Here is a 12,113-nt window from a genome sequence, read left to right as displayed (position 1 = left end):
CTTAATTGAGTTATGCTAATCTTACCTCTCATCCTTGTCAATTCAACACAAAGTCGACACACAAAGTCTTGCTTCCACAGAAATGTTTGCTTCATTCAATTATTTTATTTATAACTTGGACCAACAGGTATTTCGTATTATTCTAAGTTTTAAACTAATTTTAATTGGGCACCAATATATGAATGATTTCCATACAATGCTTTAAAAATAAATATGTAACAAGATAGTTTTTACTAACCAATACTGAACAGCTATAACCTGACCTTCTACAATAGAGAAACCAAAAGAGAAACATGAAACCATCGACCACCAAGACCCTTATCAGATTCAGATTAAACTTTATTGTCATTGTACAAGTAAGGACAACCAGTACAACAAAATGCAGTTTAACATCTAACCAGTAGTGCAATCATTAAAAAGTGCTTGGAGAGATGGAGAATGTTTAAAGGAACAATTGTTTTGAATTCAGATAATTATTTACTACCAGTTAACCAAACTAAAAATAAAGTGTTTTGGCCCACCAAACAAATGTTTTTCATCTATTAGTCAATAAATAAGGAAATCCAATCCAATTTATTCATTTTATTGAGTATTTTAGAAGGAAAAACACCTCAAATCAATAGGTTTTGAAACCGCATAGTGGAAACAAAACCATCTTTTTGACAACAATATGAACAGTATTTCTTAAGGCACAAACTGAAATGAGATTCAAGAACATGAACTGAAGCACACCAGCAAAATGGTACTGGTGGGCTTGGATACCAACAGACCTCCCCCTGCAGTGCATATAGCACAACATCAACACAAATGTATTATTCGTAAGACGGAAATATGTCTAAAGCCTTTCCAGTCATCTCACCACATAAGCCCACCTACTGCATCAGTACTTGGTGTTAATTAAAGCAGCATTGGCGCCCCCCTGTGGAGAAGTCACTGCCTGTGTACAAGTGTGTACAAGTTCCATGCATCGTCCCTCATGGTCCCTCACAGAAGATTTCCACACTTCGCTAATTTTGGTTGCGATATCTCAAGTGTACGGAAAGGCACTAACATGTATTAATCGTCTGCCTATTGCAATTGTGTTTTCTTTCTTTCTACTTTTTACATATTTGTTATACACGTTAATAAACTATGTGTGAGCTTCTGAATAATATTTAAGTAACTTAAGGTAAAACAAATAGGGATAGTTGCTTAGGCCCAACTAATCTATTTCCGAGTGATGGTAACCATGGTGACTGCCTCTCCTCCGTAACCAATAAGACTTGTAACCATTACTCTGTACCTATTCCGTCCAATAGCATTAAGCGTGAGCACGCTCTTACCATGAATGTTAACAATAACAAGATACCGTTCCCGGTAAATGCTCGGTATGACGAAGTCATCCTGACTTGACATCCTGACATGATATTGGTTACAAAGGTTTATCACCCATACAGGATGGTCCTTTAATAACCTTTTAATGAAACTATTATCATCATCATACAGCAAAGCACGGCCTTGGCATATACATTTCAATTTTGATACTAAATGACTCAATGAATCATTTGTCTGTCTTTATTTTCCCCAGAGCTGAAGCATTAGGGTCTCTGCAGCAGTATGTCTCGGAGACACTTCTATACATTGATGCAGTACACAACTTCAGTGGTGGACAGACAGCGAGTAACTGGAGGCTAGAGAGGAACACAGAATTATCTACACTGAAGGAAATCCCAAATCTTAAAAAGAAAGAACAGCAGAAGGAGCTGGATACTGTGCTGAAGACCACTCGAGAAGGAGTGAAGAAGCTCACCAACTTCCTGGATGCTGTGGAGAGGCTGGCTGTAACTTCTCTGCAGGTGTTCACGGGCGGAGGAGAGGTGGTGCAGCTGTCTCTGGGGATCAGCCTGGAGAGCGTGGAGTACATCATCTCAGCTGCACGGCTGGTCTGTCCTCTCCTCCTGCGGTTCAAGAGAGATGCTGAGGTCTTCTTCCAGCCCAGCCTCCACAACGTGGCCATCTTTGAGGCTGAGTTAGAAGCATACATAAACACCTTTGAGGAAATCTGTAAGATCATGGAACCAAGGTAGGCTGGGGACTAATTCAACAATGATTTATAGAAATGTCTTCCTTGAGTTAATAACAGCATCATTTGACAGTAAACCATGTCATTCACAGCTCTGTGGGCTTTGAGGACAGACGAGGTAAACCACCACGGGTTCAGTGGGTTCAGGATTTAACATTGGATGTCCTGCGAAATATCAGTTCTCACGTCGACCAGCTTTCTGATATCAGGTGAGCGCCACACAGGATCTGGAGGTGGAAAATTATGACTTTCAATGTTTTTATCATTGACTCTTAAGTCAGACACTCTTAAGTCCAGGTATTTGAGGTGCAGATCAGCCAAATCGATTGAGATAGACAATAGTTCATTACAGACACACTAGGTGAAGCCCAACTTGAAAAGGCATTCAGATAAGACCAGACCAGGCGGTCTGCTGAGGGAGGAGCAAAAGCATTGTTTGCTTTGTTGTGAAAGTTAATATCAACTCGCTGACTTGCTAAAAAGAGTCCATCAAGATATGGCAAACATTACACACAGAAAACAATGATTGTCTAAGGACAGAATTAATTATATATTTTTTATCCACTTTGTCCAGGAAGGACAAGGACTTCAGACTGACGTTCTTATTCCAGGAGAAGTCGCTGTCTGGCTTTGTCAACCAGTTCAGCGAGTGTCGTCCCAGAATGCTCCAGTTCTTTGATGACATGGAGGGCTATGCCGTCCAGCTGGACCGGATGAAGAAGGGCTCTGAGATCTCTAGTGTGGCTGGGAGCTCAGTGGGGGCCGTTGGTGGGGTCATGACCCTTGCAGGTCTGTTGCTAGCCCCGGTGACAGCTGGGGGGTCTCTGGCTCTGACCGTCGGGGGGTTGGGTCTGGGGGTTACCAGTGGAGCAGCCTGTGCAGTCACCACAGTAACAGAGATAGCAGTCAATGAAGTACAGCAGAAGAAAGCCAGTGAAAGCCTTGAGAGCTTCATGCAGGATGTGAATGCAATCCAGGGGTACCTGGATGAGGTCATCAACCAGAGGGAAGAAAAATTAGGAGAGGATCATTGGGATAGTGCTATAGGAGCCGGGAGAGTGGTTTCTAAAGTTGGTGGAATTGGCTCCAATGTTCGTATGATTTATAAAGCTGGAAAGGCTGCAAGAATTTCAGGAATAGCAGAACAAGCAGCAAAGGGAACTTGGGCCGTGACCAAGGTGTCTGCTGGTATTGGGTTGAATGTCCTTTTCATTGGTATGGACATCTACACCATCTGTAAAGAGAGCAACAGTTTGGTCAGAGGGAAACAGAGTGAAGTCTCAGAGTTCATCAGAGCCAGGGCGGCCCTTCTGCGCTCAGAAGTGGACTGTTGGACAAGAATCCATGACTCTGTGGGTACTGGCAGGCAGAAATTAGAGAGTTGGAAAAAGGTTCTTCAGAAGCAGGATTGGATTGGAGATTTGAGAGTTGAGATTGACAGGAACACAGAGAAGGACACAGAGAAGGACACAGAGAAGGACACAGAGAAGGACACAGAGAAGGACACAGAGAAGGACACAGAGAAGGACACAGAGAAGAACACAGAGGAGGACACAGAGAAGGACACAGAGAAGGACACAGAGAAGAACACAGAGGAGGACACAGAGAAGGACACAGAGAAGGACACAGAGAAGAACACAGAGGAGGACACAGAGAAGGACACAGAGAAGGACACAGAGAAGAACACAGAGAAGGACACACAGAAGGACACAGAGAAGGACACAGAGAAGGACACAGAGAAGGACACACAGAAAACAAAGAAGTCGAGAAGACAAAAATGTAAAGTTTGTTGTTGTTGTAATGTTGTTTTTTAATGTAATGATTTTAACCAGAGCTTTTTACATCTTGACTCTTGCAGACTAGAGTAGCTGGAAAGTGATGTTGCGACCTAGAAATATAACATATCCAAGCTAAAAATGTAATTGGAAAACAGTGACATGCAGCATAGAATGAAAAGGAAAGCTAAAAGTGGGAATGTTTTTGCGAAGAAAATTCAGAGAAGTGCACAGGAAAAAGAGAAGGAGGGAAATGAAAAAGGAGAAGACAGTAGGCCTGTACGGGAGAGAGCAGGAGGCTCAGAACAGGAGACGGCCACAGAAGGAGATGAAGAAATAAGTGATGAAGTAGAAGGAAAAGAATGAATTGAATGTGAGGGATGAAGAGGAGGGTTCAGATTCAGACAGAGGGACAGAGGCAGGGAGTGAAGAGGAGGCAGATGAAGAGGACAAGGAGGAAGAGGTCCCAGCTGGACCCCATGCTATGTTTCTATTCTCCGTCGCCTAAAGCTCTCTTGTATGTCTTATGTACTTCTATTGTACTTATAAATTTAATAGGCTACCTTAATAAATTTAAGGTAGCCTGCTTTTACTTTAATTTTGTATTTTTGGGGTTTCATACTTCTACTCCACTTCTTTTTGGAGACAATTATTTCGTTTTATTTATTTAAATAGTTTTATTTACTAGATTAATTTTGAAATTAATAGGCTACTTCTACTGTTAAGAGATGCACAGTTGTGTTTTGTTTGAACACTGGGCTTGTCCCAAGCATTAAGAACACTTGGGTAGTGTGTTTGTGTTGATGATATACTATAACAATAAATAGTTTAAAATGTGTATGTATTTTCCTGTTCTTGTTTCGTAGAATCCATTTATGTATTGGGATCCTTCACACGTACGGTCGTCCCATGCCCCCCTGCCAAGCCCTCTTGCCACCCCATGTAAAACTTTCTAGATCCACCACTGGTCGGGATTAAGTAAATCAGAGTTCATGTCAGGAACTATTGAAATAATTTGTCAAATATACTGCAAACTAAATCAAACTCAGAAATACAAATGACAGCCTAACAGAACACGATGACATTGCTAACCTTAAAGGCCTGTTTTTGGCTGATATTTTCTGGTTTTCTTTCTTTTGATGTCAATTGTCCACATTAGCCTACCATTTGTTCTAGCCGTGTGGGTTCTGGAGAAATTGGAACTCATACCATTTGAGCTTTCATATATTTGAGAAAATGCATTATCCGAGGTGAAACTGAACTCTGGTTTGAGTGGGATAGTTTCAGACTGTCAAACTTTGCTTTTGTTTTGGTTGCAGACTGAGGTCATAGGCTAGACTATGGAACAAACTCAATTGAAGACCATCTATTGTATCTACATTTAACAAAATAAAATCCTGTTTGTTTCTAGCATTTAGAAATCCCATAATCAGACCCAAACGGGTGAGGTAGAAGAGAAACAAAGTTCTGTTGGCTGACTCCAGGCAATGTGAACAGAATCTACTAGCGACGTGATTTCATAAAACTTGATGCTTTTATGAAATGATGAAAATGAAGTCAATAGGCCGACAAGCAATTATTCCATTATGAAGTCCAAACAGATAAACAGATATCAAACAGATATTTGATGCAAATAGCTTCAGAAACACTAATGAAAAAAGCAATAAATTGATCAATCGGGTGAATTCATTCATTGAGGCAAGTGAGTTAATTGGTAAATGAGAGCGGGCTCACCATTGGCTGATCCTCGTCTATGTGCTGCAGGACTTCCCTCTGCCTCACCACCAGCAGATCCAGCCGACGGGCCTGGGCCTTCTCCAGCTGGAGGAGAGGTGGAGACAGGTAGAAACAGAGAGAGAGGGGGGAGAGAGGGAGAGAAAGAGGGGGAGAGGGAGAAAAGAGATGCATGTCATTCACCACTACACTTTTCCTTCTCCTCGGCATAAATGTTATGGTGCCATCATTACTTCCATGCCAGTTTTGTTGCAAAACAATAGAACAAGTGTTGGAGATGGAGAAGCTTACATCAGTGGCTAATGGTAGCTTTAGTTTTATTTATTTTTATTTTTATATTTTTCTTTTTCTTTCTTAAAAAAAAAAGGACCAACATTTTGGAGCGCAATCGGGAAAACATGTAGGCCTACAAGATTGTGGTTTGATGTGAAACCACTTCAATAAAAGTGATTAAAAAAAGAGCTATCAAAGAGATACGCTACTCTTACAACAGTACACAGTCTTTTACCTTTGCCTTTTCTCTTCAGTTTTCCAAATTGTTATTTGATCCGAATCAAATGTTTTATGGTAACGAATAATTTGTGGGATAATTGGCCTGGTTCCAGACTTACAACTTTTTTTTTCTTCTGAAAAGTCAATGGAGAAAATGAATTTGCTCTAGACTGAATTTTACCTGGTGAGATGTTCCATGAACCATCTCCAGGATGCAAGCTTGTTTACCTTGAATCTCTGAATAAACCACGTGTTGAACATTTACCACTCTCCGAGTCATACCTCGCCCGAAACCATGACAACACAGAAGATTGAAATGACGTTTCATCACCATGCCACAAGGGCATTTAGATCTGTCTTGCCATGCATCTGGAATCCTCCATCTTTATGCATGGCTCTTTTCCAGTTTTAAAAACCAATGCCCGAGGAAAACGGACGTTGTCTCAGGAGCATAGGGGAGCGAAACATGTCCCCACAATGTGCAGTATCCTATCCTGGCATTGAGAATTCTCCAGCCAAGGGTACTCTTTATACCAGGAGCAGGGCTGTAGTAGTGGCTAAGCACACGTAAACGCCGTTTACCCACCTCTGGAATTTTGGAAATAGCGTTTACGCACCTCTGAGTGGCGTTTACGCAAAAAAAGTGGCAACATTTCATGTGTTGTACCTACACAAGCACAAGCAATTTGCGCTGCATTATGGTGCGTGTCTGTGTAACCAACCACTACCTGTGGCGCCGGCTATCAGGAAGCAGCAGGTTGTCTCTATTGATCAATGGCTCGAGAAACGTTTATGCGGTTTGCAATATATATATATATATATATAATTGATATTCAGCGATTTCTGAAGTGTCTCCGCAGCGTCTCCCCTCCCAAAGATGCCAACACAAGGCCCCGAATACAAAGTAAGTTCAAAGAGCAATATTATGTTTATTTTAAGGTTGTTTTGGTTCACATAAGATGATGCATTCAGTGACGATAACGTTACCACTAATTGTACACAGCTCTTTGCTAGCGAGTTATGTTTATTGCGTTGCTTTACAGCGTGGAACAAAGCTTATTTTTCTCTTACAATGCAATCTCGGGATTAAAGTCACAACAAACAGGTGTGGATGATGTTGGTGCATGTCATCACTTTGTAGGAAAATAAAGAACACGCCTACTCTGGCAGAAAATTCTCAGAAAGCGCCCCTTCTTAAGATGCTTCTCTAATAACAGAAACGTGTGTGAATGTGGACCTGGGCTGTAGCACTTGATTAGACATTCAGACATGCTTTTGTAGGTATTTTAGCAAGGGGTAGATTAGCCAGTAGGCTAAATGAAGTGACAGGCTGCCTACCAGGTGTAGGAAGTAGGCACCTACCAGGTGCCTACTCCAATACAATTTATTTTACATTTATTTTACAGGCAGTGGTGAGACAGGCAGTGATGAGAGAGGAGGAACAGGAGGTCAAAGAGAGGGAGGAGAAAGAGAGAGGAGGATAGAATTTGATATAGTGACTGTGAAGGCATGAGAGAGCACTCAGTGATGTAATTGGTACAGTCTAATGGCCACACATGTGAATTGGATAAAAACATTGGGTAATAGACTGCAGGTAGTATCCCATTTCTTTTCACAAAATGAACATTAAACAATAACCACAATATCATCATAACCATAACCAACAATTTTGACACTGATGCCACAGGTCCGGTTTGGTACAAAATATATATGCCGCGCGGTCTGCCTCACTGCATCGTGGTCCATCTGATCACAGAATTCAGAGTTTACCCACCTCTGATTTTACCACTACAGCCCTGACCAGGAGCCGTTACAGCCTCTTGTCCGACCTACCCCGTCCGTGCTGAGTGATCGGTTGTGCAGCTCTTGTAGGAAAAAAAAATTCTGTTGAAACTAGTCCTCAAGGTCAATGCTGAAATTGTCTACGTCTACGACTATCATTGTTAAGCATTGAGAGTTGCTTAACAATAATTCATTTTTTTATGGTGATTTGTCGCAAACCACGGCCACACTGTATCAGAAGCCACTTCTCCATTATTGTTTAATGTCTTTGAGCGTCTGTTTGTTCCACTTTTCATTTATGATCTGCTGCCCCCTAGTGGTAGGTCTACAGTGGTATCATTTCCATCTTGGAATTGCTTGAATGAGGAACTTCAGAAGACGATAAGGGTTATACATCGATGTAATTGATAATTTAAATTTAGAAATAACAGGCATTGGAAACAGAAAAGAGAACACTTCATAGGCTGTAGTACAATTTAAAACAATACCAGATAAAACGTTTAGCCTGTTATATTGAGTCCTTGAAGAAATACAGAAAATGACCATCAGCGGCGCAGTTTGACAGATATCCTCCCACTAGTCATATCCAAGAGTATAATAGGACTATAAAGTATATTCTTTAATTATTTATTTTGATTAGAAAAACAAGAAATCTGTATTTTTACCCTGGTCATATTTAAAGTCGCCATTTTCCCATGATAACTTTCCAACATTATAGGATTGTTTTCCACACCTTTTATAATCTGTATAGGAAATTACAAAAAATACTGTGGACAGAAATATTTATATTTCTGTCCACAGTACACTGTTTTGTGCACGGCATCTTTCAAGAACGTTTGAGAGTAAGTTTCTTGATGACATTTAAAATCCCCAACCAGTTAGAGCTTTGGGGACGGGGCTTGTAGCGCTGAACATCTCTGATTAGTTGCGTACTGAAGCATTCTATTTTTTACATCTTTCAACATCTGCAGCCGCAAACAGCCTCTTTTTTGTTCACTTCGATATGCAGTAAATCACGCAAAGTCCTCTTATTGCATCCATAGCAGTTAACGCCATTCTGAACTACATATAATTATCACTTTCTATTATATGTGTTGATCATTCATCTTGATAGCAGTCAGCGCTACAAAACCGATGTTTACTTGCACTGCGGTACGTGAATGAAGTTCTTCTGATAACACGACGGTGCAGTTGTATCAAAACAATTTCATTTTGGATACCAACTTCCTCTGAAAGAGTGATACCCTACTTTTAGTTATCCAACAGGGAAACAGCCTTAAATACGAATGTCTCAAAAATGTGTATCATCATATATGGGTGGGGCTGGACCTAGTCCAGCTCAACCTCTAGGTCCAGCCCTACCCCGGCTCAGGTCCAGCCCCTCCCCAACTCATCTAGCTACAGCCCCGGAGAGCGACCTCTGATCGGACAGCGGTTGACTGCGGCGTCCGAGAGAGGATAAGCTTCTTGGACCAATCACAACCGTTTATCTAATACGAGATAAATACAATGACAGGGCAGAGGATCGACGTAGAGGCATTTTCATCCACAACAAAGATAGCTGCCAGTGATGTAGAACAGTCTGTTTATTCTGCTATGGAGACAGTATTAAACAAACTGGACCGTATATCTTCACTAAAAGAAGAACTACTACTGCTCTTAAAACTTTGTTGAGAAGAGAGATGTATTCTTTGCGTCTCTCAGTGCTGCGTCACCCGTTTCGTTGCTTTGATTGGTTGTTGATGTCCAGAGAGATTTGGTCTGGGCCCGTTGGTGACGCCCAATGGAAATAAAAAATTAATGAGAGAGGCTCCAGACTTCTTAGGGGAGTGCTGCAAGCAGCGCTCAGCTATTGTTATTCTTGGGCTTTATTCTTTCTTTTGTGGCAGGTTGAACACCTCTGGCCGTTCTCGGGGTATGATTGGCCGAGCCATCCTGATTAAGGGGGGGGGGAGGGGGGTGGACTTTAATATAAGGTCGGTGGACGTCATCCGAAGCCAGATGTCCTGCCCGTGTTTTGGCTTCCGGGGCGTCCATGGCTCGGTGGCGTTGGGGGTGGCTACTTCGCATGGCTTTCAACTGAAACCTGCAAGTAGGTGCTGGCTTGGGATCATCTGGATCCGTGGATGAGCTGCAACTCCGCTCACCAGACCAGCTGTTCCTGAGAGAGGCATTCATCGGTCCACGGGCTGAGGTGGATCGTGGCCAGTTGCCCTGATGTCACCGAAGGGCTGCTGTTCTGTTCTATCACAAGGATTCGGTCTCGAACACATAACAACCTGCATACGCAAATGATTGTTTCCTTTATTTGTTTTTGTGTATAATCGGCTATGCAGTGGTGTGCTGCCCAGCTTCCCCGCCTGCCCTGCATGCTGTTCCTGCTTATTGTTTGTGTTGGTGTGGTGGTGCAGTGTCGTGCTGCTGCTGGCTCCGTCTAACCTGCATGCTCAAATTATTGTTTGCTTTATTTGTTTTCTTTTGTTTTATAGGCGGCTACGCATCCTCCCTGCATGCTGCTTTATTATTTTGTTTGTCGTTTCTCTTCAATCGACTGTGTGGGTTGTCCAGTCCGCCGGTTTATTGTATACTGACGTATCCGGTATTGGTAATAAATGATATGTTTTGAACTCAAGTCTCTGGTCTGGATTGTACGAACTTGTATTGCCTGTACTCCGTAGTGTCTCGGGGGGGATGTAGCACATTAAGTTAGCACAGTTCTGGTCCTAGGGCATCCCCTCCCCTAGGTGGCGTTGTCGACACCAACAAATGCTTGCCACGGTCACACTTTATTATTCTCTACACATTTAAAGACCCTACTCCTTCCACAATTTTTCACTTAAAGACACTTTTAAAATAGTCATTAGATTGGAATCACGCACTACCATTCAAACTTTTAAAATAATTATTCATCTTCATTATTTAACCTAGAAACACAATGTTGACCTTTAATGGTTACTCTATTCCATGTTACACTGGCGCTGAAATGATTAATCAATTGGGAATACGATTGTTATATATCGGGCTGTTACGGGGACAGGACGAGCGAACCCAAACGCTGGACACAGGGAGGCGGAGACGGGGTGAAAGGAAGTGGGATTTATTGGAACCAAGGGGTGGTCAGGCAGGCGAGAATTCGTTAACGGGCAGGCAGTCAGGCAGGCAAGGGTCCGGCTACAGGCGGGTGGTCAGGCAGGCGAGGGTCCGGTAACGGGCAGGCGGTCAAGCAGGCGAGGGTTCGGCGACAGGCGGGTGGTCAGGCAGGCAGGTGTTCGGCAACAGTAGACAGAACGAAGAACGGAGAACTAGAGGACAGGGAAAAGGGTTGTCAAGGAAAAGGGAAACGGAACTAATCTCAAAGAATGCTGGTAGGACCGATACGAACTTGGTAGTAGTATACGACGAACTGGCGCTGGCTGATTGAAGATCACCGGCTGAAGTAGGGAATGGAGATTGCAGATTGCAGACAGGTGTGTTGGGAGAATGCGGACCAGTGGCGACAAGCGGCCACTAGATGGGGGTGTTGGACCGTGTAGCAGGACGTGGCGTAACACGGGCGTTTGTGTGTGGCGACCCCCGTTTACATATCTGGTGTACTTCCGGTAGATTTCCTTCACGTCATGCTATCTACACAATATATCACATGAAAGCTGAGAGTCCAAGGAGTGCAACAGTACAAGCCTTGGTCATTACGGCCATCATTTTGTGAGCTTATCTTGATTAACTAGATGTGAAAGAATCACGTCAATATCACACTTCCTGGTTACTACAAGTGATGACACACACCTCACCCCTGGGATTTGTTGCTGATGGTGGATCAGGCAACTGTTGTCATGTTTTGTCTCCATTACTGACTATTGTGCAGTTGTCTCTAGTGTGAGAAGTCTAAGTTTAATATTTAGTAAGTTTAGTTTATTTAAGAGCACTTCAATAAATACATATGCATGTGGGACAAAATCTTGAGATGGACCAGATATTCGACACGCACTGTTCTTACTGTGTGTTCACACCGCACTTTGTCCCATTTCGCCTATTCGCGCGAATAGGCGAATGTTGCCGCGCGACAAATCATAATCTGTCGCTGTGCATTTTTGTGTGCATTCGCGGGGCGAATTATTCGCGGGGCGAATTTTTTTTTTGCCTGGCAACGGTCATTCATGCCAATTCATTCTCATCAACCATGGCCGAGATGTGTGTCTGTACCTGTTGTGGAAGAGGGAGAGCCCGTCGTTTATGGTATCGTATATATTATATGATATAGATATTTATAT

General features: G+C 42.6%; 1 protein-coding gene across 1 annotated transcript; it reads left to right on the top strand.

Moving 5' to 3' along the window:
• Positions 1 to 1,228: 1,228 nt before the first annotated feature.
• On the top strand, positions 1,229 to 10,283 carry LOC311368789 (uncharacterized protein; the record flags this gene model as incomplete). The annotated part of the gene is made up of 6 exons (XM_084487562.1): positions 1,229 to 1,248; positions 1,568 to 2,062; positions 2,155 to 2,271; positions 2,637 to 3,489; positions 5,602 to 5,679; positions 10,257 to 10,283. The coding sequence occupies 6 exons, from the start codon at positions 1,229 to 1,231 to the stop codon at positions 10,281 to 10,283; spliced, it is 1,590 nt and encodes a 529-aa protein (XP_084343688.1).
• Positions 10,284 to 12,113: the final 1,830 nt, after the last annotated feature.

Source organism: Micromesistius poutassou (genome assembly GCF_964030765.1).
Source record: "Micromesistius poutassou genome assembly, chromosome: 23".
Lineage (NCBI taxonomy): Eukaryota > Metazoa > Chordata > Actinopteri > Gadiformes > Gadidae > Micromesistius > Micromesistius poutassou.
The sequence above is the reverse complement of the archived record's forward strand: the minus strand, read 5'-3'. Positions and strand labels throughout refer to the sequence as shown.